The 25,688-nt window shown below is 36.6% G+C and overlaps 4 protein-coding genes across 5 annotated transcripts; 3 read left to right on the forward strand and 1 right to left on the reverse strand.

The window, feature by feature from the left end:
- The first annotated feature begins 215 nt into the window (after positions 1-215).
- On the forward strand, positions 216-1,073 carry LOC133723140 (uncharacterized protein At2g29880-like). Its single transcript, XM_062149969.1, has 2 exons — positions 216-646; positions 744-1,073. Exons 1-2 carry the CDS (start codon positions 305-307, stop codon positions 1,071-1,073), a joined length of 672 nt encoding a protein of 223 aa, XP_062005953.1. The 5' UTR covers positions 216-304.
- Positions 1,074-1,190: 117 nt separating this feature from the next.
- Positions 1,191-2,358, forward strand: LOC133720285 (protein ALP1-like). The gene is made up of 3 exons (XM_062146515.1): positions 1,191-1,380; positions 1,487-1,712; positions 1,806-2,358. Exons 1-3 carry the CDS (start codon positions 1,315-1,317, stop codon positions 2,312-2,314), a joined length of 801 nt encoding a protein of 266 aa, XP_062002499.1. The 5' UTR covers positions 1,191-1,314; the 3' UTR covers positions 2,315-2,358.
- An 18,576-nt stretch (positions 2,359-20,934) lies between these two features.
- Positions 20,935-22,811, forward strand: LOC133722481 (aspartic proteinase nepenthesin-1). Its single transcript, XM_062149369.1, has one exon. The coding sequence runs from the start codon at positions 21,161-21,163 to the stop codon at positions 22,553-22,555; it is 1,395 nt and encodes a 464-aa protein (XP_062005353.1). The 5' UTR covers positions 20,935-21,160; the 3' UTR covers positions 22,556-22,811.
- Positions 22,812-22,960: 149 nt separating this feature from the next.
- On the reverse strand, positions 22,961-25,644 carry LOC133722482 (uncharacterized). Of its 2 annotated transcripts, XR_009852770.1 has the most exons (4): positions 24,579-25,644; positions 23,554-23,680; positions 23,333-23,441; positions 22,961-23,242 (listed from the first exon to the last, which is right to left on the reverse strand). XR_009852770.1 is itself a non-coding variant. In XM_062149370.1 (3 exons), the coding sequence occupies exons 1-3, from the start codon at positions 25,111-25,113 to the stop codon at positions 23,384-23,386; spliced, it is 720 nt and encodes a 239-aa protein (XP_062005354.1). In that variant the 5' UTR covers positions 25,114-25,642; the 3' UTR covers positions 22,961-23,383. The 2 variants fall into 2 exon arrangements, 1 of the variants encoding a protein (XP_062005354.1); XM_062149370.1 differs by having other exon boundaries at positions 22,961-23,441; positions 24,579-25,642.
- Positions 25,645-25,688: the final 44 nt, after the last annotated feature.

The following is a 25,688-nucleotide window of genomic DNA, read 5'->3' on the forward strand; positions in this document are numbered from 1 at the left end:
CACTCTAAACTAATCTCTAGTTTGTTTTCATTCTTATTTTTTAGATCGGACTATAGGAACATATAACTACATATATTTTTCTTAATTCATAAGAAACAACAATTTATTGATACAAACAGAGGACACAGAAGTGGTCTTGTAATTTTTTTCCGGTCTATACTTCTTTTTTTTTTATATATATTATTATTGAAGACTCATTTTCTCATGGCTTCTGGTACTTCAAAGTTGTACATACATTGCTTTGAATTATAATGTTTTGGTTGATAAAAGTTGCATGTATGATTACTTCTACACAATCGTATAGATGGGAGATTCACAAGGGAATGGTAAAAGAAAGGATTACAAAACTTGGAACACTGAAGAAAGCAACGTTTTGCTTCAACTTATGGTTGAAGGCGCCAAACTTGGATTTCGTGATATTAATGGTGTGATAAGCAAACAAACAGTAGAGGCGAAGCTACTTCCTAAACTTAAGGAAAAACTTGGTTATGAAATAACTTTTAGTCATTACCAAAGTAGAGTGAAATGGTTTAAGAAACAATACACCAATTACTCTCAGCTTATGCGCCATAGTTCTGGATTTGGGTGGGATCCCATCACAAAAAGATTCACTGCTGATGATGAAGTATGGGCAGATTATTTGAAGGTGAGCTTATTGCCTTTTTGTTTATTCTAATTTGGATTTATAATTACTTCAAATGTTTATCATCATATTGACAATTGTGTTTTTTTTTTCCTACTAGTCACATCCAACGCATGGGCACTTTCGGTCAGAAACTTTTCCAGACTATGAGGACTTGAAAATTGCAGTTGGAAATGGAACTGCAACTGGAATGGGCTCAATCAGTCTAGGTGATGATACAGATGCAACAACATTTGGAGCGGAGGAAAATGAATCTTGGGGAATTGGTGGCATAGATGGATTAGTTTTTGATAGAAATACTAACATGTTCGTACAAAATGAAAATGAGTCATCACAACAACCTTCCCAAGGTACCAGTATAGATGCTCCAGCTCCACCACATAGCAGGACTCAAGGAAAACGGAGTAGAACTGACTATGAAAATCTTTAGAGAGGTGTATAGAATGTATCCTGACGTTTTTCAAAAATTATGTAGCATCCTAAAAGTGAAAACACCTTTGCGAGATACAAGACACATTTGTGTTGAAGAAATGCTCGCAACCTTTCTACTTGTTGTCGGCCAAAACAATCGATACAGTGAAGCTCGGCTGATATTTGAGCGATCTCATTTCACTGTTAGCAAAAGTTTCAACAAAGTCTTGAAGGCCTTGAATACAATAGCACCGGAGTTTATGGCTAAACCTGAGTCCGTGCCACCTAACATAAGAGAAAGTACAAGGTTTTATCCTTACTTTAAGGTAAGCAATGCAACTTTTATGGATGGTTATTTATTTCATTGTACAGTAATGAAGATATTATTTCATTTTCTTTTCAACTATTTTATATCTTTTTTCATTGTTTCAGGATTGCGTCGGAGCTATAGATGGCACACATATTCCAGCAACGGTAGTTGGACGTGAGGTTAGCAGATATCGAAATCGACATGGGAAGATATCACAAAATGTATTAGCAGCTTGTAACTTTGATTTACAGTTCACATATGTAATTAGTGGATGGGAGGGTTCCGCTCATGATTCAAAAGTATTGAATGATGCGATTTCTAGACGAAATGGACTCAAAGTGCCACCAGGTATAGTTTTACTTGCATTAAAAAAGTTCAGAACACTTATTACAATTTATGTCATATAACATGCTAATTGCATATATATTTTTTTATTATTAGGTAAATATTACTTAGGGGACTGCGGATTTCCAAATCGACGCCGGTTTTTAGCTCCATTTCGAGGTACTCGATATCATCTCAAAGATTTTGGTGGTGAAGGAAACCATCCTGTCAATGCAATTGAGTTATTCAATCTTCGTCATGCTTCCTTGAGGAATGTAATTGAGAGAATATTTGGAATATTTAAGTCGCGTTTCACAATCTTCAAATCAGCACCACCATTTTCATATAAGACACAAGCAGAGCTAGTTTTGGCTTGTGCAGGACTGCACAATTTTCTTCGACAGGAATGCCGTTCAGATGAATTTCCTCCCGAACCAGAAGAAGATCCGATAGACAATCACGAAGATAATTTTGAATGGGATGATTTTCAAACCCAAGATCAGCAGAGAGAAAATGCTAATGAATGGAGAATGAGTATTGCTACTCATATGTGGACAGATGCCCAACCAAATGCCAACAATGAAAACAATAACAATGAAGAAAGTGAAAATGAAGGAGAAAAATAAATCATATCATTGTTTCAGAGACGTCTGCTTCTTTAGCATGAAACTTTTTTTTTTCCCGTCTCTTATTTTTGGTACCTTTTGGTTGATTATATTTGGAGATTTTTCCTTTATTTTCTTATACGTTTGTTTCATAACATTATTTGAGCTTCTCTGATTTCTACGCTAATGGACGTTAGTTAACATAGCTACTGCATCGTATTCTATTCTCTGACTCATAAACTAGCTTTTTTTCTTTTTTTCTTTTTTGTAAATATTGTGAAATCTATAGAAGTCATTCATATAAAGTCTGTAGATTTTTATAAATCAGTAAAAAGTCTATGCTAAAAGTCAATGGTTTTAAGAAATCAATAGAAGTCTATGAACTTTTTATAGAGTCCATGGACTTTTGAAAAAGTCTATCATTTAAAAAAAGTCCACATAAATCCAAATACAATACACCCCCCCCCCCCCCCCGTACATATAAAAGATGAGTTAACTGTTCATCACTGTTCATTCGTGAGCAAAAAGATGATTTTGCCCTCATTTGAATTTTTTTTTATGGCTCTGCAACTGACCTATTTTTTCCTTTCTCTTCCTCCCTTCTGCCTCCTAAACCGAACAGCAGTAGATGAGTATATAACCAAATCTATCACGTCTCCATCTGTCTGCACCAACTTTAGCTCTTACACAGTTTTAACTTCGCCATCAAGATCAACCTTCATCAAAACTTGGTAAGCCTTGAGTCTCTATTTCATTAAACCTGATAAAAGGTTTTCTGTTTTGCAATTTCTCTGATCTTATTCCGTCTCTCAAAATTAATTCATCTTAGATTGGATTTTTGTGATTTGTGTCAAAAATTAATTGATTTTTGAATTTCAGGATATTTTACGAAGAGACTGTAGCGAAGAGACTTTGTTTTTCGAATTTCAGGTCTTACTTTCTCCTTACTATTTTGAATTCTGTCTTTTTTAATTATGATTGGTTTTAATTCTGGGTGAAATCATTGAAGTAAATCAATCAGTGTATTAAAATGCATTGATTCTAATGAAAAAAAGTATCAGTCTTTGTAAATCAAGATGGAGATATTCCAATTGGACAGATAGTGATGCAAATTTGCAATTCGGAGGTGTTGGGTCTGACAAGATGACACTAATACTATTGCTTCATAAGATTTATATTATGGTTTTCGATATAATCAATAACAAAGAATTTTATATGAACTTCAATCTTGGCTAGGGACGTAAAGCTTCTAATTTATGTTTCACTTCTTCGACACTAATCGGAAGGGTTTGGTTTGCAGTTGTAAGGCAATTAAAGCAAGCTTTGGGATTGGATTGTCTTCTCTATACTCCCGATGCTGATTTTTCATGCTTTGCCAACCTAGCATTTACTTTTCCAAAAGATTACTACATTGAAGGAGAAGGTTTACTGCTGCATCAAGAAAAGATGCCCTTCATTATTGTATTATTGTTTATCATTTGATTATATAAATGGGGATCAAACTCATAAAAGAAGAAAAAAAATGAGCAAATGAAGCATACAACCAGGAGTGATACTTGGATGAGAAATAAGAAACTACAAACTAAACTAACCATTTGACAACCCCCATTTGAAAGTGCAATAATCTCTGGTCAAGGATATCGAAACCATTGTCACTGCCATGGTTTCGTGGTTTTTGAAACACATTATGACAGAACCAAGCTCCTATGTGTATATAGGTAGCCATTGCAATAGAAGGATGCAAATTGATGTTCAGGAGAAGAAAAGAAGGTGAATTATAATTTGATTCATATAAGAAATGTTTGGAAGTAGAGAAGAAAGCCAATACATATATCAAAAGAACTATGAGGAAGGGATGAGATGATTCTCAGAGTAGAGGAGGAAGATCAGAAAATTCAAGATCGGGTAAAGTGGAAGGAGCAGTTCAGGCATCTAGAACAAGCACATGTATGAATTGTGTTGCTCCCTATCCATACACATTCTACTACTAAGAAGCACATTTATGTAGTTTTGTGTGAAATTGATTTAACTTATACTACTATTGATGTCTGTAAATGTCAATGAAATGCTGATGTGATTATTTAGGTGTTGGTAGTTTTCATCCTAGGTTATTAGACAAATTTAGTTTTGGGGTGATTTACAAGTATTCACAAATAAGCTTGAATTTATAATTGTTTTTTTTTCATAACCTATGTATCATACATTTTCGATGAACTTTGCATACAAATTGGTTAACAATAACAATTTCAGCTGCATAGCGCGGGAACCTTTCTAGTACAAGTAAAATTAGAGCTTGTGGTTTAAACCAAGAACGAATATTTACAATATGAAGTCTGAAAAATATGAAATTAAGATTTGTCAACTAAAGGTAGAATATTAAAGTGCTCAGCGATAGACATATCCGATAGATAAGCATGAAATCTCCACACCTGAACCAATAATTTTAGACCAGTTGGACATCAATAAAGAAAGACTGGCTAGATTGCAATAGAAGAAAGATTGTCGATTTTGATCAAAATACCCACCATGAAATAAGGCTCAAGTCATTGTTAGCTTTGGCTCATAAAGTATCCCAAAAATTCTTTTCTTAAAAGGCTCTATTTATTAGGCTTGGGCACGGTCCCGGATTGGCACCGTCTTTTTAGGGATCGGGACCGGACCGCAGGGAAGGATTTCGGGTCTGGCCTGCAGTTTCTAAAATCAAGGTTCGGCTTGAACCCGGACCAACACAGAACTGGCCGGTGCCGGGTTTAGGTTCCTGCCTAAACCTGCTTAAAACCTACTTAACAGACAATTTCAGATTTCTAGATTTCACAGTTCACACTTCATAGTTGAAACAGTAAGGCTACAAACATTCAGGATTCAAGTATTCAACAATTCAAACCAACTGAACGCCAATAACACTGAACATTAGTCAACAACTATTCAACAATCAACACTCAAGACCAAGTCAGCAACTGAAAACTTTTCTCAAATTAAACAACCATTCTGCTGAGTGCAAAGCCATAAGTTAAGGTTAAACAATCATTGTCCAAGTCTCCAACTGAGTGACTAACCAGTAACCAACTCTCCATGTCTAATTGTCGAAACAAATTAAAAACAAAGAAAACAAACTAAACTGAAGTACTGAACTGACTGAAACAAATTAAAGTAAAACAACTCCGAGATCAAATCATCAAACACTTCATCAAAGGTCACAACTTCCAAGTAGCTGCTCTTCATTTTTTTTTCTTACACAAGTCATGAAGCAAAGGCAAAGTCACACACTGATTACTGATTTACAGTACATTCTCCTCTATCTCTATTATGAGAGCCTCGAGAGCGGGACTCGCGTTGAGGTCAGGAATGAAATCCCTCGCGGACGTAGGAGGGGGGTCTGTACCAAAACCTAGACCAACGGAAAGCATGGGACTTTAAATGTACAATACGCAAACATTCAATTCAAAGTTTCAAAGTTCAAATCACATTCACAGTTAATAAGTTAACTAATTAAGTACCTTTAGATTTCTTTGATGCCACTAATTTACTGACTTTATCAGTTTTTGAGGTTCCTCCTGCACTTGTCTTTGAAGGAGTTGCAACCACACTTTTATTGGAGACTTTTGCAGACTTTGAGGTTCCAGCTGCAGTTGCTGGAACATCTTCAGTTTCAACCACCACTTGTTTTCCCTTGTCTTGTACATGATCTACAAAAAACAATGAGACATTTAAATTATGGTTAGAATGTCAGCCATCAAATTAACAAGTGAAATAATGGTAAATGAGGAAAAAAAAATAACAAAGATTCAAAACAAATAAGTAGTTGTACCTCTTTCCATTTTCTCATAAAATTCAAGCTCTTCTATTCTTGGATAATATTGAATGTCAGATTGATCTTTCTTTTTTTATCCAATTATGCAAACAAATTAATGCCAACACAAATTAATGCAACTGTGCTGACTTGGATTGCAAGTACATCCCTTGCAACAGCAGCAAGGTTTGGATATGCAGCCATTTATCTTCCACCGTATAAGCAGCTTCCACTCTTCATCTTCTTTAGGCTTCTCCATTGGATCAAGGAGGTACCTATCCACTTCACTCTCAGCAACATCTTCTTCAGATTCTGCTAGGGCTCTCTGCCACGCTTCTAACATCTCAGCCATTTTTCCAGACATTTTCTTATTCTTGGACTTCAAAGATGTGGTTGTTGCTTTTATGCTGCTGAAAACCACATAGCTTGTTACACTGCTACTTTTGAAGAGGCACTATTTGATGTTGCATGCAGATCAGTTAAGGACAACAACAGCTCTTTAACTTCATTGTACTTTGCTTTCACTGTCTCAGCATCATAATTTAATTAGCATTTCAATACAAATATGACTTATATTTTTCAACTTGAACTTGGGATCCAAGACAAGGGCTACCAACAACAACTGATTCATATCATCAATACTTTCTAAATTTTGATCTCATCTTCACTACCATCTCAACCATTATTTTTTCTGTTACACTTCCATCACTCATCTCAGCTACACAAAGAGTACATCAATCTCCGCTTGTATTGCGACAATGTCATGAAAAGCCTTGTGAGCAGTGAGGTATTTGGTTGCACTAATTCTCATTGTCACATCATAAAAGACCCTCAAGAACTTAACAAAAATTTCAGCTTTATCCCAATTTGCATCAACTGGTGGCTTCACTTTGGAGTTTTTGATTTTTTTTTTTTTTTGTTCTGAACTTCAACTTCAATCTCTTCTTCCTCCTCAACAGTGTTCTAAAACTCAGCTCTCCAACTCGATTAATGTCAAATCGGTGGAGTTGGGCAGTTGATTAATCACCTGGGCGGGTGGTGGTTGGGTGCTAAGCGGCTCGTCTAGGTAGATTTTGATCTTCATATATATATTTTTTTTTTCCGGCCTGCTCCTCTCTGTAACTGCGAGACACGATCTGCATCTTTGTCAATCCAAAACCCAATGAAATCAGCCTCTCTCAATTGACCACCATAGTGACCGCGACTCTGCCCGTTGACCACCGTGTGCTTCTCTCTCTCCCCACTACCTGACTTCTCAATCCAATTCCGAGGCTCAGAACTTCATCTCTGATATTGCTCCTCCCTCTCATTCTTCAACCTTCGTCTTTGTCTCTTCTTGTTATTCAGTTTTCAATAAATTTTCTTCAGTTTTTGATTGGGTCTATTGATTTGAGTAATTGATTGGGTTTTCTGAAATTATTGTTTCTTATTAATTGGGTATATGAAATCCACGCTTGGCTTGCTGCAGTTGCATATTGTTTGGAATTGAATCAATTGACTAGGGTTTCATTAATGCAATTGCTGGTTGTTTAATGTTTATTAAAACAATTGCTCATTGTTTGGAAAATCAAGTGGATGATCTTATTTTGGGGGGAGAAATTCTTGGAGAATATCCAAACATAGAAAATGGTGGTGATCAGTGCGCTGTGTGCTTTGATCTAGTTTGAACTCAAGTTGCAGACTTTCTTTTTAATTAACTTTTTAAGCGAGCACACTACATGGCAGTGTGGTGTTTTGTTGTTAATGTTGTTATCTTCATTTTCATTGAACTGATTCAGACTAGGAGTACTGCAATTTTGAGAGTTTCTTCCATTTTGTTTAGCAAAGTTGTTAGACTATGGTTATGCAAACTTTGCCAATTAAGTGAGGTTCTATATAGAAGTATATTAATTAGTCAATATATAAATAGATGCTATAAAAATAAAATAAAAATTTTAAAATACAAAACCGCCTAGACTTCTAGGCGCTAGTCCCTTGGCTACTGATAAGCTCATAAATGTACATGATTTTATATTGATTTCTTCATGTTTTCTTAGCTAGTTTTCCATCTATATGAGTCATTTACTTTATTTTTATGTTTTGTAGGTGTTATGGAGCAAAGTAGAAGAAAGGAAGCTAAATCAGTAAATCTGCCTGTGCAGATTAGTCAACTTCAACATGAAACTGAGAACGGCTCAGCACGAACCAGACAGTGAGCTTTATATGGTTGGAAATCCTTGGATGTCTAGTTTCCAGAACTTTTAACAGTTTTTCCATATCATTTTTCTACAAGAAGTTATGGCCAATTTAGTACATCAAGGTCGAGCAGTCCGAGAATCTGACAGTTGGCAAAGCTGCAGCACACAATCTTTGACAGCATTTGCAGCACACATGCGTCTTTGACAGCAGCTGCAGCAATTAATCTTGACAAACTGAAGCTCATGTCCACTAATCCTTGGCAAAGTTGCAGCACACAATCTTTGGCAAAGTTGCAGCACACAATCTTTGGCAAAGTTGCAGCACACAATAATCTTTGACAAGATATTTCCAGCCGTAATACATGGTGGTAGGAGCTCTATAAGAGCAGGGGCTGGAATGGACAGCAAGGGGAGATTAGAGAGGAGATTTTGAGAGAGAGACATTCAGTTTAGACGTAGGTGTGCCGCACAAGAGGAAAAAGAACGACATCCTTTCTGCCATCATCTCTTCCTCTTCCTTTCTTCCAGTTTTTGTTTTCTTCACGACTATGTCTAGCTAAATCCTTTTGTAGCTAGGGGAGATTTCAAAGCCCCGAACATGTTCAATTCATATTGATGACAATTCAGTTTTTGGTTTTCTATATTGTCAATTGAGTGTTTGTTTCACTGTGTTTACAAGATGAATCTTTATTTTTTTGTTTAGGTGCGCAACTAAATGAATAAGTTATGGTTCTAATGCTAGGAGTAACACTAGATTCGTATATGTCGTGCGTTCATTCCAATTGAGTAGCAAAATATTTTCTCGAATTACATGTGACTCAAACCCTAGGATTAGCAAGACTACCAACGTAATTGTGACCCTAGATTTATCAAAACCCTTTTCTTGCTTAATGATTTTGATATGTTAAACTTAGCGAGCTTGTCTAGGTTGCATAATTGAAAATAGATTAAGTGGTGAGCTTGTATTCACTTAATGAGGAACTAAGAAAGGCCAGGGTAATGGGTTAATTCGAGCTTGTGAGTTAATTTCAGGTAAATTCAATTGAGAATTAGGATTTCATAACTGAGCTTTAATATGACTAAGTATGTTTGGTGGTAGAGAATGAGTCCTTAGCTTTGTTTCTATCAATAGCTTTAAAGTTATAAAATCTGTTTCTGCTTTGTTATCTTTCTATGTTCAGTTTTACGTGAATTGTTTCAGGTATCAAATCAACTCCAATTTTCCTGAAATTTTGGGTACATGTATTTATATGTGTCTTTAGTGTCCTGTTAAATTTTCAGAAAATTTCATCTAGTCTAGGTTAGTTAAATAATTTCTTTTCGTTAACTGTTAAGTAGCATAGTTTAGAGTAGTTTGTGACATTTGATTAGCAGTTTAGGAACAATCTTCAGTGGGTAATGACCTTTGCTTGATCACTATATTACCAACGATGATATTTGAGTGCAAGGTTTAAGTTGTGCATCTTTTAGACGTATCAGCCACCGCCCGACTAACGCCTACCGATTTTTAGAACCTTTCTCCTCAACACTTTCATCTTCATCAAAGTACCCCAAATACTTCTGCTCTTCCTAGCCTCCTCAGACAACCTATCAAAAACTATCCTCAACTCTACAGTTGTGTCAAGCATTAAAAATGTCGAATTCCAACATGTTGGAACATCCAACACAGGAATTTTTTGACTTTCCAACTCCTCCTTTTCAATGCATAACTTAAAGCAGTCCAATCTATTAGAACTACTTCTAATATATTTCATAGCATTTCTAATTGTTGCATAGCTTCTGCCCATAATAAACAAACCAGCCCTAACAATAATATTCAAGATGTGAGCCAAACACCACATGCATGAACTTGCCACCAAACATTGGGGGGTTCTTCCATCCTGCCACTTTCCTTTTTAGATAATCTATTGCGACCTTATTTGCACTAGAATTATCAACAGACACAGTCGATCAAAACCTTATCTATCTTCCACTGCACCAAACAATTTTCTAAAATCTTTCCTATTGTTGTCCCTTTGTGATTGGGGATTACACAACAATTCAGGATTCTCTTGTGCAATTTCCAACCATAATCTATGAAGTGTGCTGTTAACACCATGTAGTTGATGTTTTGTACAGATGTCCACGTATATGTAGTTAAGCACACTCTGTGGCTACTTAAATGCATCCTAAGCTCATCTTTCTTCCTCTCATACATCTCCAAGAAACACCTTACTATTTTTCTCCTAGAAGGCACCTCAAATCGAGAAACAGCTACCTTGCAGAACCACCTAAACCCTTCATTCTCAATTTGGTTAAATGATAGTTCATCTATAATTAACTATCATTTCATAAGCAGCTTGGACACAAGCTAGCTTCTTGTGTCCGGCGTTTGTTAACATTTAAGGTGGTTCAGTTTGTCCATCACTAATTAACACTTGTTGTGTGTCTTCTAAATTCTCCCTACCATACTTCTTACAAACCTTTTCAACATGTCTACGCAAAGTACTGGTACCATTAAAAGAAGAATCAACACCAAGGTCAGTGCCACAATACTTGCATTTTGCGCGTTTCTCAAATCCAACTTGCTCTTTGATCCCATCTTTCTCTTTGAATAGTGAACTGTCGTACTTGTCATAATACTCCCACACCCACGACCTTGGGGTAGCCTTCTTAGTTTGCCTTTCTCTTTTTCTCTTTTTCGGCTCACCCTGGGATGCCTGAGTTGGTGCACCTTCTTCTTGACCTTCTACTGCAACTTCTAGTTCCTTATTCTCACCTTGTTGGGAGACAGCAACAATCTCATGATTCTCACCACCTCTATCAGCTTCTAGACCTTGAGAATGAGAACTAACAGGTGATGGTAGAGCTAAGTCCGAGTGGCTCGAATTCTATTAGCTTGACATCGAAGAGAGAGGAGTAGCCGAGCAGGAGCTGATTACTTAACTAGTCGAATCTCCTGTTCAAAAGTCCATAAAAATTAAAAGAGTTAATGTTTCATCAGCACAGTTTCAAGTTTCGACGAGAACAAGTCAATATTCTCAAAATTCAAGAGAGCAAAAACCAATTCGCAAATATACAAATATATAATCCATGACTTTAAATTCATCGAATCATCGTAATGCAAGAGGTATCTACATCATTACTTTAAATTCACAACCTGAGTCTATGAGATGCTTCACTAATCACTAGCAAAACATATGTGCCACAACGTCAACGCACATAATTCAAGCTATGAATTTGATATCTTCATAGTCAGAAGTCATAACAGACAGCTCAAATTAAGAACTTTGCAATCAAAGATTCAAAATACGATAACAATTAAAGCACATTTATGGACCATATAAAGAAGATCTAACTACAGAAGTCATGACGTCAGGTTGCTTACCAGGTGATTCGGAGAGTAGGTTTGGATACTGAGATGACTGGATATTTTATAGGAGAAATGGAGAGGTCTAGCCGTCCACAGCCCAGAGGCTGAGTAGGAGAGGAGAGCTGAATGAGTGAATTCGATTTTCTAATTTAGGGATTTAGGGTTTGATTGTTTTGTTATTATTTTTTATCACTTGTGGTCATGTTATGGGAAGAGCATAGACTCAAAAAACTGACCTATAAATAGGAAACACGTGTAACACTTAGGATTTTTCAGTCCACAAAGTCATCCAAAATCAAGGACCGGGATGGGACAGGCAAACAAGCACACTAGGCCCGACCCAACCCGAAAACCCTCAATTTTCACACAAAAAAACTCAGACCGAACCGGCCGGTCCGGATCGAATCGGTGCTGTTTTTCAGATTTTCGGTCATTTATGCTGAGCCTTACTATTTATGCCTAAAAAGTTCTTGACACCAAGACCGTGCCACCTAATTCCGAGTTCTGACATGGGAGCACAACACTATTACAAGCAAGGGTTGAAAGTAAGAACATTGTCCATCCAACTGATATTAATTTCAAGCTCAGGCTAATTGTGCACCTGTGTGAGGACCGTTGAGCCCAAGCATATATCAAGCCGACTCGCCTTATATAGAAAGAGTCGATCCATACTGGTAAACATTTGTGCAAAATAGCTCTAAACCCATTTGTGACTTTCTCTAAACATTGGAACCCTAGCCTAAGTAAGTAAATGACATATCTAACTAAAAGAAATTTCCAACTATGAGTTGATTAAATGACGACAAGTTATGGTATAAAAGGTTTAGACCTTGGAAATTCAGCGAACAATGGTTCTTTTATGTAGGTAAGGTGTTCCTCCTTTTTGCTCACACACAATATGGATAGATAAATGAATCGATCTATGTGGAAGTGTGATTAAACCAAACATGCATAATGATTTTATTTGGCCCTACAAAATTAGGTATCTACCTCCGAAAACCAAGACTTTTTTTGGTTATTATTACAATACAAATTAAAGATGAGGAAAACCAGTGTGTGAAACGGGTACTACAACCATTATTTTTGCTTCCGAGTTTGGACAACTTTTGTGACCTTTTTCTTAGAATTTACTTCGATGGTGAATGTTCTTCTAGTTTACTCCAAGTCTCCAATGGAGTCCTTTTCCAATTTCAATTGCAGAGAAGTTATTTACAACTTCATAAATAATGTGAAGGTTGTAAACTAATTGAAAATGAACGTACGTAAAACTGCTCAAATCCCCGATTAACTCCAAATTTTGTGCATATATATTTTAGTGTGTCTACTTTATGCCTATATATTTTCGTAATTTTTTGTTGAGTCTAGCTTAATAATTAATGTCATTCAGTTTGGTGTGTAGTTTAGAGTTTAGTATAAAATTGAGTCAAGACTAGCATACGTTTAGATACAATCCTCTGCAGGAAACCCCTACTTGTCATTGCTATTAACGACTAATCAATTAAGCTTACAGGGTTTAATTGCGAGGGTAATACAATGCGCTACAATATGCTTTAGTAGAGCATTAGAATGATGTACGTAACAGATTATGCTCTAGTAGAGCAACCCTTAACATCATTCGAATATCTTAAATGGGTAAATTCCTCCTATGGTACCTGAGGTATTGCTACTTGGACAGTTTGATACCTGATGTATTAAAGGAGACAGTTTGGTACTTGAAGTTAGACTCCGTTTGACACTTTGGTACTTCTGTTAATTTTTCTGTTAAATGTAAGGATAAAATTGACATTTAGAATATATGTATAAAAACATAATAAAAAAACATGAGTTTGTGGGTTGATTTTCTTCATAATTTTATAGGTATGAATTAATGCTTATGGGTTATGTTGAAGGTGAAATATTCGAATTTTATGTTTAAGAAATATAGTAATCATATAGTGAACACCCATGAGAGTACTCCATTGAAACTAGTCTCGTACAACTAAATTTTTTTAAGGGCTAAAATCTGTTTAGTCCCTGTACTACGCCTCTCTCATCGTTTCAGTCCCTGACATTCCAATTTAATCTGAAAAGTTCTTGAGGTCTCAATTTCCGTCTAATAGGTCATTTCCGCGGGAAATTAGGAATTCGCCTTGGGTGAAATGTCCAATATACACCTCAGTTATTTCTTTTTTCTTTTTTTTCCTTTTTAATTTATTTTTTTCCTTTTTTTCTTTTTCCTTTTTAATTTTTTTTTCTTTTTCCTTTTTAATTTCATTTTTCCTTTTTTTATTTTTATTTTTTTTCCTTTTTCCATTTTAATTTCTTTTTTCCTTTTTTTATTTTTATTTTTTTTCCTTTTTCCATTTTAATTTCTTTTTTTTTCTTTTTGCTTTTTCCTTTTTAATTTCTTTTTTTTCTTGTTTCTTTTTTCTTTTTCATTTTTAATTTCTTTTTTTTCTTTTTCCTTTTATTTTTCTTTTTTTCCTTTTTCCATTTTAATTTATTTTTCTTTTTAATTTATTTTTTCCTTTTTTTATTTTTCATTTTTCCTTTTTAATTTCTTTTTTCCTTTTTTCTTTTTTCTTTTTTCTTTTTTCTTTTTTCTTTTTTCTTTTTTCTTTTTTCTTTTTTCTTTTTTCTTTTTTCTTTTTTCTTTTTTCTTTTTTCTTTTTTCTTTTTTCTTTTTTCTTTTTTCTTTTTAATGACCATCGTATTCTGCTACATCAGTAGCGCCATGTCAGCGAACCAATCCAGATCGACCCGAAACCCCAATTCTTGTTCTCCACGCCAGCGGCCATTTTTCTTTTCCATCACTATTCTTCTTCTTCACTTCTGGTTTTTGTCAACTTGGCCATCAAAAATCACCATTTCAACCAAACCCAAAATCCAAATCACCATTTTGAGCAAGACCCAAAAACCTCAGAGTTTGAAAAAATGGTAGTTTTCAGTGAAAAGTTAAAAAATGGTAAATTTCAGTGAAAAGTTTCCAAATTGAGGCTTGATGTGGAGAGAGAAAATGGGATTTGAGTGTGAGAGAGAGAAGTAGGCTGTGAAAACAAGAGGGGAGTGGTTTAGCAGCGAATTTCCGAGCTGATTGGGAAACATATGGGTTGTGGAGTTTGATTGGAATGGGATTGGTGGGTTGAGGAAGTAGAAAGTAGGCAAAACGAAAAAGAAAAAAGAACTTAAAAAGGAAAAAAAATTAAAAAGGAACAAGAAAAAAAGAAGAAATAGCAAAAAAGAAAAAAGGAAAAAAAGAAATTAAAAAGGAAAAAAAAAGAAATTAAAAAGGAAAAATGAAAAAAAATCAAAAAAAAAATTAAAAAGGAAAAAGAAAAAAATGAAAAAAAGAAATTAAAAAGGAAAAAAAAAAGAAAAAAAAGAAATTAAAATGGAAAAAGGAAAAAAATAAAAATAAAAAAAGGAAAAATGAAATTAAAAAGGAAAAAGAAAAAAGAAAAAAAAAATTAAAAAGGAAAAAGAAAAAAAGGAAAAAAATAAATTAAAAAAGAAAAAAGAAATAACTGAGGGGTATATTGGACATTTCACTCAATGCCAATTTCTAATTTCCCGCGGAAATGACCTATTAGACGGAAATTGAGACCTCAGGGACTTTTCAGATTAAATTGGAATGTCAGAGACTGAAACGATGAGAGAGGCATAGTACAAGGACTAAACAGACTTTAGCCCTTTTTTTAAACATAAAATTCAATTATGTCAACTTTAACATAACCCAAAAGCATTAATTCATTTTCATTTTCTCCTAAATGACCTAAAAAATGATGAAGACCTAAAATAATGCCAAATAATATCATTGCATTGTGTTTATGAAGAGGAGGAAAAATCCAAGTTTTGGAAAAATCAGTGGATTCATAGAGAATAGTACACACAAAAAAATCTGATTATTATATTTCTTTAACATAAAATTCGAATATTTCACATTCAACATAACTCATAAACATTAATTCATACCTATAAATTTATGAAGAACGGCAATCAACCCTAAACCCACAAACTCATGTTTTTTTATTATGTTTTTATACATATATTCTAAATGTAGGGGTCGTCAACGGGCCGGGCCGGGCCGGGCCTTGCTATATTTTTAAATAATAGCGGGCCGGGCCGGGCCGGGCTTTATTAAAAATAGACGGATCCAAGCCCGTCCATATAAAGCGGGCTTTGCGGGCTTTTTCGGGCCTGGCCGGGCTTGGCCTTGTGGGCTTTTTTGGGCCGGGCCTTGCGGGCTTTATGTATAAATAAATATTTAAAGACACAAATTTTTTTTTTTTTAATCAAGCTTTGGAAATTCATTGGATAATGATCAAATACAATCAAAGATAACATATCTATAATTCTATATTGTACCAAAAAAAAATCTTTATTTATATATAGATACTAATTTATTGATAAATAAATTTTTAAAGGCACTAATTTTTTATAAATCTATATTTATACATCATACACTCCAAAGAGCAACATATAGCAATTCAAAGAAAATGAGAAAACTGACCGTTGGATGTGATTATTACAATAAAATAAGAGTGTGGTTAAAAATTTAGTCAATTTCACCATAGTTTCAAACCCGATCGGATTGGTCAACTGTAGTCACTTGCATGTTTTCTTGGTTGACCGATGGCGTGATGAACGCAAAACTTGCTTATTTTTTTACATCACGTTTGTAAATATTTCATCGATGGATGTGTGTGGACATAAGATAAAAATTTCAATTTTTAATTACAAATACATTGGCCTATACTAATTTGTCTCCTAAAGTTGTATGACTTATATATTGCATTTAAATTGTTGAGGTCCATTCTAAAACAACCGTGAAGTGGAAGATGAATTTGGAGAAATCAACCGCTCGATTGAGAGATTGTAATATTTTATGGTGGTTGTAAAAAAATCTAGCCAATTTGGTTATCGTTTCGAATTCGATCAACTAGGTCAAACGTAGTTACTCTTATAAATCTATATTTATATATCATACACTCCAAAGAGCAACCCCTATCAATTCAAAGAAAATGAAAAAACTGACCGTTGGATGAGTTTATTACAATAAATTATGAGTGTGATAAAAAATTTAGCCAATTTCACAATATTTTCGAATTCGATCGGATTGGTCAACCGTAGTCACTTATATGTTTTCTTGGTTGACCGATGGCGTGACAACCGCGAAACGTGCTTATTTTTTCACATCACGTTTGTATATATTCCATCGATGGATGTGCATGGACATAAGATAAAAAAAATTAATTTTAATTACAAACACATTGGCCTATACCAATTTTCTTCCTAAAGTTGTATGACTTATACATTGCATTTAAATTGTTGAGGTCCATTCTAAAACAACCATGAAGTGGAAGATGAATTTGGAGAAACCAACCGCTCGATTGAGAGATTGTAATATTTTATGGTGGTTGTAAAAAATACAGCCAATTTGGTTTTCGTTTCGAATTCGATCAACTAGGTCAAACCTAGTTACTCTTCTAAACCTATATTTATATATCACACGCTCCAAAGAGCAACCCTATCAATTCAAAGAAAATGGGAAAACCGACCGTTGGATGTGATTATTACAATAAATTATGAGTGTGGTTAAAAATTTAGTCAATTTCACCATAGTTTCGAACTCGATCGGATTAGTTAACTGTAGTCACTTGCATGTTTTCTTGGTTGACCGATAGCGTGATGAATGCAAAACTTGTTTATTTTTTTACATCACGCTTGTAAATAATTCATCGATGGATGTGTGTGGACATAAGATAAAAATTTCAATTTTTAATTACAAATACGTTGGCCTATACTAATTTGTCTCCTAAAGTTGTATGACTTATACATTGCATTTAAATTGTTGAGGTCCATTCTAAAACAACCATGAAGTGGAAGATGAATTTGGAGAAACCAACCGCTCGATTGAGAGATTGTAATATTTTATGGTGGTTGTAAAAAATCTAGCAAATTTGCTTATCGTTTCGAATTCGATCAACTAGGTCAAACGTAGTTACTCTTATAAACCTATATTTATATATCATACACTCCTAAGAGCAACCCCTATCAATTCAAAGAAAATGGAAAAACCGACCGTTGGATGAGTTTATTACAATAAATTATTAGTGTGGTAAAAAATTTAGCCAATTTCACCATATTTTCGAATCCGATCGAATTGGTCAACCGATATTTAGAATATATATATATATATATATGCACATATTTTATATAGAAGTATAAGAACTTCCACACACACACGTATATATATATATATATATATATATATATATATATATGTGTGTGTGTGTTTATATATATATAGATATATCTATATATATATAAACACACACACACATACATGATATATATATATATATATATATATATATATATATATATATATATATATATATAACACACACATATTATATATATATAACCAAAATAAACCCTAATGCGACTCTGAAGCCGCTCCCAAACCCTATTCCTCTTCCTCACGGCAGTATCCTTTACGGCCCCCTGTGCACTGCAAATGGCGTCCATTGACGACGTCACAGCGAGCTTCGCTACATCCCTTGCCTTAGCAGGCTCTGACGTAGTTGACATCTCACACTTGAATGGCTCAGAGAGGCGCTCAAACTCTCAGGCTTTTCTCTTAGCCAAACCGCTGACAAAGAAACCATTCGGCACTCAAGATCTCCTTCGCCACTTCCGACGCATCTGGGTCATCGATGGAGTCTTTAAGGTTCAAGATTGTACCCAAGGTCGTTTTGCCTTCTCCTTTGATCTGAAACGTGACCGAAATAAGATCTTAAGGGGAGGGCCGTGGTATTTCAACAAAGCCCCAGTTCTACTTCAGCAATATGATGGCCTGGAGGATCCCCTCCACATCCCCATGCATCTGCTCTTCTTCTGGGTCAAAATCACAGGTATCCCGCCAGCCCTAGAAGATAAGAAAACTATCATGAATGTTGCTTCTGTGGCGGGTAAGTATTTGGACTTTGATCAAAGACTTTTTGACAATAAAGGTCAGATTAGGGTTCACGTTGCTCATGCCATATCTCATCCATTTTTTCTGAAGAGGACTCTCAAAATCATTCCGGGAGTAGTAAAAGAAATTACCTTTTTCTTTGAGAACTTACGTGGACAATGCAGGGGTTGCCATCTTTTGTTTCATGAGCAGGGAGTTTGCCCTAATGCTGATGCACCAACTGTGGATGAAACTGCTGCAAGTGCGACGCAACTGGGGAAATCTCTAACATCCCAATTCCCAGGTTTTTCCGATCTTCGTTTCCAGAATGGAACATTTCGGTTTCAGGGCATACAAACCCCTATACTGCCCCCAATTACGCGCAACCTGTTTGGCACTCCTGTCATGCACAAGCACCGCAAGCCTATTGTGCTCCGCAGTGAAGACTTCAAGCATGTTAATGAGGCAAATGGTTTAGCCTTGGTCCCTGTTGAAGTGGAGTCCTCCACGGCGAAACGAGGCCGTCCTCCATCGCCATATACATCCCCAAGAAAACTGAAGCTTCTGTTTCATGAAGGTGAGACTGCTGCTAGCTCATCTATGGTGCCCAAGAAATTGAAGGTCCCGGAATTCCACACAAAATTTTCAGCTAAATCCCTAGGTCTCATTGAAGCTCCAGGGGGTATCTTAGTTCCTAAGGAAGGCTCACTCCCTCAGGCATCTATGCAGCTGCTCAAGGTGGATCAAAAAAAGAAAAAAGGCCGGCCTCTGGGATCGAAAAACAAAAACCCTTCACTGAAGAAGGTTGCAGCTGAAAAGGTGCTTAGCGTGCTTTGCCCTGGAAAACCTCCTAGCCCTAGTTTTAAGGGCAAGGAGAAGATTTAGTTTTACGTTTCTTTGAACTATGCCTATTTACTTGTCATTGGTAACATAGTTTATAGGCTTTTCTTTGAATAAGTGAGCATGGGTACCGTCAAATGATAGGACCTAATCTATGTATCGCTGTGGTTTCACCACAAACTCTTTATCTACCCAAAGTCGGTAGAGGGAGGATATGTAATGGTCCTTTCTGGCCTGAGAATTATTTATATATCGACATGATATTCTTCAAAAAAAAACATATTATATATATATTTATAAACACACACACATATATAGATATATCTATATATAACACACACACACACACACACACACACACACAGATATATATATATAATATTTTACGGGCTTTTACGGGCCGGGCCTAGCGGGCTTTTGCGGGCCGGGCCTAGCGGGCCTTTGGCGGGCAGGGCCGGGTTTTTGCTGGCCGGCCCACTACCCACCCGAGGCGGGCTTTGCGGGCTTTTTAACGGGCCGGGCCAGGCTTTTAGCCCTCAGGGCTCGCGGGCCTCCATCAGTCCACTTGATCCGCGGGCTTTTTGATGAGGCCTATCTAAATGTCAATTTTATCCTTACATTTAACATAAAAATTAACAGAAGTACCAAAGTGTCAAACAGAGTCTAACTTCAAGTACCAAACTGTCTCCTTTAATACATCGGGTATCAAACTGTCCAAGTAGCAATACCTACCATAGGAGGAATTTACCCTATCTTAAATCCATGGTTTCATCCTCATCAAATTGAATCATGGAATATATTATGAGGTTGAGGTGAGGCCGTGATCGCCTCTTGCTCTATGGTTGCTTCCTGCTTTTTTCCCAACACGTTTGACTCTCTTGACTCAAAGTTGCAAGAATTTGGTCCATATATCGGTTTCTCTCAACCGACTCTCACGGGAGAAGAGAGAAAATTACCCAGAGCGAGAGGAAAGAAAGCGGAACACTGGGTACTACTTAGGTCTTAGGTAAGTGGACACACAAAAGAAGAGAAGGAAAAAAAATGATAAAAAAATAATTGAGAGAGACGGATAGTAATGATAAAACCTTCGTACCTAACAATAATGAGACATCAAAACCACCTTGTTCTTCATTCTCTGCCCCATGCGTGCAAATCATACCAGCCCCAACTCTCCAAGTTCTTTGCGAGTCAATAGTAAACGAGTTAGCCCACCAACCCTCTAGTACATCATTCCTAGCTAGTTTCTTCACTTCTATACCAATTTATCGTCTCTGTAATTATTATTTGAAGAAATTGAAAGCAATGACATGTACATACAATGATCTATATATCTTTGAGTACGGCTTCGGCAAGTCCATAGTAGTATTCTTCAGAGATCGATCATCTACTCTAGGGTCCCAGCAGATAGTGTGTGCGCTTTAGTAATCATCTTGCAGAAACACAATCATCATACTCCATACTTGCTGAGGTAAGAGATCAAGAGTCATCGAAATAGGTGGCCAACATATATAAGAGAGTACTCCAATACAATTAACAATAAATATGTCTAAATTCCAAAGGGTGTGAAGTCACCTGATCTGTCTCCATCTCTTTCGCTCATATTGGTGCTGCTTTGCACATATATTTCTTTCCAAAAAAAAACAAGACGCAAGACCCGGCATTAGCTACGACGCAACATCGATGATATCTCAACCACAACACATTACTTATATTTTCGACCAGCACCTTACTGATTAATTGATCGGTCTCATTTCTCTCAATCAATTGAGATATGGCTTCAGCGATTCTTTCATGGTTGAGTTTCGTATTAATAACACTGGGAGTACTAGGTGCACTGTTTGTTAACCCTTCATGTTCCACTTCAAGAAGAGCTCTAGATCTCCACGACCATGGCTTACAGGTGCAAAGTGGGTTCAAGGTGACTCTCAAACACGTGGATTCTGGAAAGAACCTAACCAGACTCGAACGTCTTCAACGCCGAATCAAACGAGGACGAAAGAGGCTGCAAAGGCTGAATGCAATGAAGCTCAAGAGCTCTACATCACCAGATAGTCATACCAAAGTTGAAACTCCGGTTCATGCAGGCCTGGGAGAGTTTTTGATGACGTTATCGATTGGTACTCCGGCAAAGAGCTTTTCAGCAATTGTGGACACGGGGAGCGATCTTATATGGACTCAGTGCGAGCCATGCAAGCAATGTTATAAGCAGCCAACCCCAATTTTCAACCCGAAAGAGTCTTCTACTTTCTCAAAGGTGTCATGTACAAGCGAGCTATGTGATGCACTGCCCTCCTCGAAATGCACTAACAAAAGCTGTGAGTATTACTACACTTATGGCGATTCTTCATCAACGGATGGGATTCTCGCAACCGAAACGTTCTCTTTCGGAGACGAAGACTCCAGCGACGTTTCCATTCCCAAAATTAGTTTTGGATGTGGGGGAGACAACGAGGGTGGCGGGTTCAACCAAGGCGCGGGGCTCGTGGGGTTGGGCCGCGGAACCTTGTCCTTGGTTTCGCAGCTCAAGGAACCCAAGTTCTCCTATTGCCTTCCTTCCGTAGACGACACGCAAAGTACGAGCACACTTTTGATGGGGTCATTAGCAAGCTTGAACAGCAGTACATCATCATCTGATGTTGCAAACATCAAAACCACCCCTTTGATCAAAAACCCATCACAGCCTACTTTTTACTATCTTTCCCTTGAAGGAATCACCTTAGGGGGCACTCGCTTGCCTATCGCAAAAGACACATTCACCCTAGGAGATGATGGTGGCGGTGGCCTAATCATAGACTCTGGGACAACCCTTACTTATCTTGCAGAGGATGCTTACGATGCTGTTGTGAAAGAATTCACTTCCCAGATGGAACTTCCGGAGAAAGATGCGATCGACACGGTAGGGCTAGACCTGTGCTTCGAATTGCCAGAGGATGCTACCAAAGTAGAGGTGCCCAAGCTGGTATTTCATTTCAAGGATGCAGATTTGGAACTGCCTAGTGAGAATTATATGATTGCGGATTCGGACGTTGGAGTCATTTGCTTGGCTGCTGGGAGCGCCGGGGATATGTCTGTGTTTGGGAATTATCAGCAGCAGAATATGTTGGTTCTGCATGATCTAGTCAAGGAGACGATCTCGTTTGTTCCTACAAAATGCGACCAGTTGTGATGAAGTTGTTGGTGTGTGTATGTATACATGTTGTTTGCTATATTGTCATGAATTTCGATCATTTTATTCCTCTCTTTATTTTGGTAGGGGAAAAGCAAGGTTGATCTATACATCTAGGATAAACATGTACGGAATCCATATGTGGTTAAGGACTTGAACTCTTAATTACATAAATTTGTAAATCAACCACGTATGTATACAATTTGTTTTGGTTCGACCTGAACCTCCATATATATGTATTTTTACTCTCTTTCTCCGCGAGTGTCCGTCCATCTCACCCAATTTTTCAGTTGACTAGAACAGAGTGTCTCAAGACGATTGCAGAGTGTTAGCCATTTCAGAACTGCTGATTCTTTAAATCTTTCAAATTAGACTCAATGAAATTCATAGACCATTCAATAGACGTAACGAAGAGATAAAGAGCATATTAATAATTTGTTAACGCAGTAAAACCGTCAACTGAGGTAAACAACTGTGGAATTTAACTCCTGAAGGGCAAGTCCAAAGCAGTTCACTAGGTGAATGTGAACAAGTATGAACTTACAACCGACATGAATAGCTCTGATCTCAGCTATTTCTTACTAGGCTCCTCTAGACGGTTGCACAATCACCATGTTGTTCTTCACCTTTTGATTTGCCTCTCTTCTCCTTTGGTAAAATCCTTCATCAACCAATTGAACTAAGCTACTGTACATGATAACTATGTCAAAAATCTCTTGGAGTTTTGGGCTGTTCAATGTACAAAAGAGTGACAGCCGTGTGGTGATGCGGTATTACCAAATGGAGAACAGAATATGATTTTGCATGACAGTAAAATGCCAGCAACTCCTACATCTTCATCACCTTTTCACCCGGACCTGAACGAGAAACCTGGTCTTTGACAGAACTGAAACACCCACAGGGAGGGGATAAGAGAGAGTGGTACCATTTTTCTCGGATCTTGTTACGAAGCATGGAAAGACAAGATAGGTAGGGTCGTAGGGAAATGTAATACTCACTTCTGAAAGCTAGAACGAGGTATCGTGCTTTGGGAGTAATGAAGAAAAATTAAATCTCCAGCTGTTTCAACTGCTGGCTCTGGAGACCCTTGTGTATTCATATTTGGAACAGTTGTGGAGCTTACACCTATAACAAAACTTCAACAACATTCAGATGTATTTACAGACATGCAGTGTGTTAAAATTAGGTTATCAAGTGCAGCAGCTACAAAATATTAATGTTCCACACAATGAAGCTCAGAAGTTATCACAAGCAAGAAATGGTACATGCTACAATTGTCACTCTCCTTTACTACTTGATATTTACTGGCAATTCTTTGGGACCCTGATGGTCTATCATCTGTAAAAATGAGTTTACTATATGATGCGGAAAATAATATTGTAAATAATGAACTAAACAAACTGTTTTAGATATAAATAAATTGGAATTTTCAGCCAGCAATAGACATAGCAATAAACAAATACCAATATCGATTTCAGTAGGTTTGATATCTTTTTCAATGTTTGTCGTTAAGCAAGTAATGATGTTCCAATTGTCATTTAGTTTACCTATTTCAGTTGGAGTTTGGATCAAGTAAGTGACTTGATACGAAAGCTTGCTAACAAAATATCTTGATCAAAATCCAATCCTAAAAGTTTTCAATACACGTCTATTAGTCATTGATGGGCAGTTGGTTCAAGGGAACCATATCTAACTTCACAGTGACCACTAACCACCTATTTGTTGGAGGGCCAATTTGGTTGTTTTGGTTTGCAGAACAGAGTCCTGGAATGAAATGTCCTCATTTTTGACATTGTAGATGAAATGTGGAGAGTTCTATATTGTCAATACCATGTTTATGAACAGGAATAAAACTACAAACCAATTATTATGTTACAATTTTATCAATCAGGAAAAACTGTTTGGAAGTCCTATTCTATATATTAGCTTAATCAACAGATCCAACTGGCATAGACATGCAAATGCAATGATGATCAATTAAGGCATCACATACAAAAGATGAAAAGAGAAGGGAAAAGTCTACCTTCAAATATTATGACACAGAAGAACAATAGTGTGATGATCATGGCAGATATGCCACTTTGCACAGATGATGACTTGGTTGCTTTCGTCTTCTTTGCTGCCTTAATTTGTTGAATTCTTGCTCGCTTTCTCCTAGCAAGCTCCACGATCTCCCTAACCAACTTCTGATCAGCAGCATCGAGTGTTGGACCTTTAGGAGGTCGCGGTGGCTTCAGAGCATTCCTAGAGTTGGTATTCCTGTGCCTCTCATTCTCATATGTTTTTTCTGCAAGGTTCAAATGCCCTCGACTCTCTTCTGAATTCATTACTACCTTTACCTCCCCACTTTCAATCATAACTTGGCCATATCTTTCCAAACTCCTAGATGATTGAATGCCATATTTGCACATAATTGACTCACCGGAACTCAAAAACACCCCCAAATTACTATTCAAGAATTTGTTTTTGAGTCTCTTGCTCCAAAGAAGCTCCAAGCCTGCATCTTCTTGACTAGTATTGCCTCCACTTTCAATGTCTAAATCTTCAACTGCAGCCATATGAATCTTTCAAAGAAACCAACTGATCTTAAATGACCTCTTAAGAAAACCCTTTTAGGCTATCCCTTAATATGTAGGTCTTTGCTCATAACAAGCCCAGAATTGTGAAGGAACCACATTGAACCATCAAGAACTGCAAAGTAAAACAGAATTGGCTCCTTTACCAGCATAACCCCAAGGACCCAATGTAATTAGTACAAAGAACCCAGAAACGTGTTCTTCCTTGGAAATCTGCAAGTAATTTATGGAAATGCTCAAGGTAATGGAAAAACAAACAGCGTATGAACAAACAACAAAACTGAACCCCGTAGGTTTTATAGAAGTATAGAACCGAGCTAATGTATGCTCGCAAGTCTAAATGCCGCTGAAATAGTGTTGTAGTTACCAATGCCATAAACCACAAGGCTATATAAAACGACAAGAGAAACAGTACGTACGTAAAACCGGTGAAGATAGCATAATACAACCGTCAAAGTCGAAATATATAAACATATATTTTTGCCGGCAGAAAATAAATGAACAAACAAAAAAAGCCAGAGAAAGCATGAAATGAAAACTTGGAGGAAAAGTTAATT

Source organism: Rosa rugosa, chromosome 7 (assembly GCF_958449725.1).
Source record: "Rosa rugosa chromosome 7, drRosRugo1.1, whole genome shotgun sequence".
Lineage (NCBI taxonomy): Eukaryota > Viridiplantae > Streptophyta > Magnoliopsida > Rosales > Rosaceae > Rosa > Rosa rugosa.

Bases quoted from the DNA above. Each gene is read 5' to 3' on its own strand.
- LOC133723140 (XM_062149969.1), top strand. From the start codon at position 305: ATGGGAGATTCACAAGGGAATGGTAAAAGAAAGGATTACAAAACTTGG. The intron at 647-743 runs GTGAGCTTATTG...TTTTCCTACTAG, and splicing joins TATGGGCAGATTATTTGAAG to TCACATCCAACGCATGGGCA.
- LOC133720285 (XM_062146515.1), top strand. From the start codon at position 1,315: ATGGCTAAACCTGAGTCCGTGCCACCTAACATAAGAGAAAGTACAAGG. The intron at 1,381-1,486 runs GTAAGCAATGCA...TCATTGTTTCAG, and splicing joins GGTTTTATCCTTACTTTAAG to GATTGCGTCGGAGCTATAGA. The intron at 1,713-1,805 runs GTATAGTTTTAC...TTTTATTATTAG, and splicing joins TGGACTCAAAGTGCCACCAG to GTAAATATTACTTAGGGGAC.
- LOC133722481 (XM_062149369.1), top strand. From the start codon at position 21,161: ATGGCTTCAGCGATTCTTTCATGGTTGAGTTTCGTATTAATAACACTG.
- LOC133722482 (XM_062149370.1), bottom strand. From the start codon at position 25,113: ATGGCTGCAGTTGAAGATTTAGACATTGAAAGTGGAGGCAATACTAGT. The intron at 23,681-24,578 runs GTAGACTTTTCC...GTTTTGTTATAG, and splicing joins CTGTGTCATAATATTTGAAG to GTGTAAGCTCCACAACTGTT. The intron at 23,442-23,553 runs GTGAGTATTACA...TGGGTGTTTCAG, and splicing joins CCTCGTTCTAGCTTTCAGAA to TTCTGTCAAAGACCAGGTTT.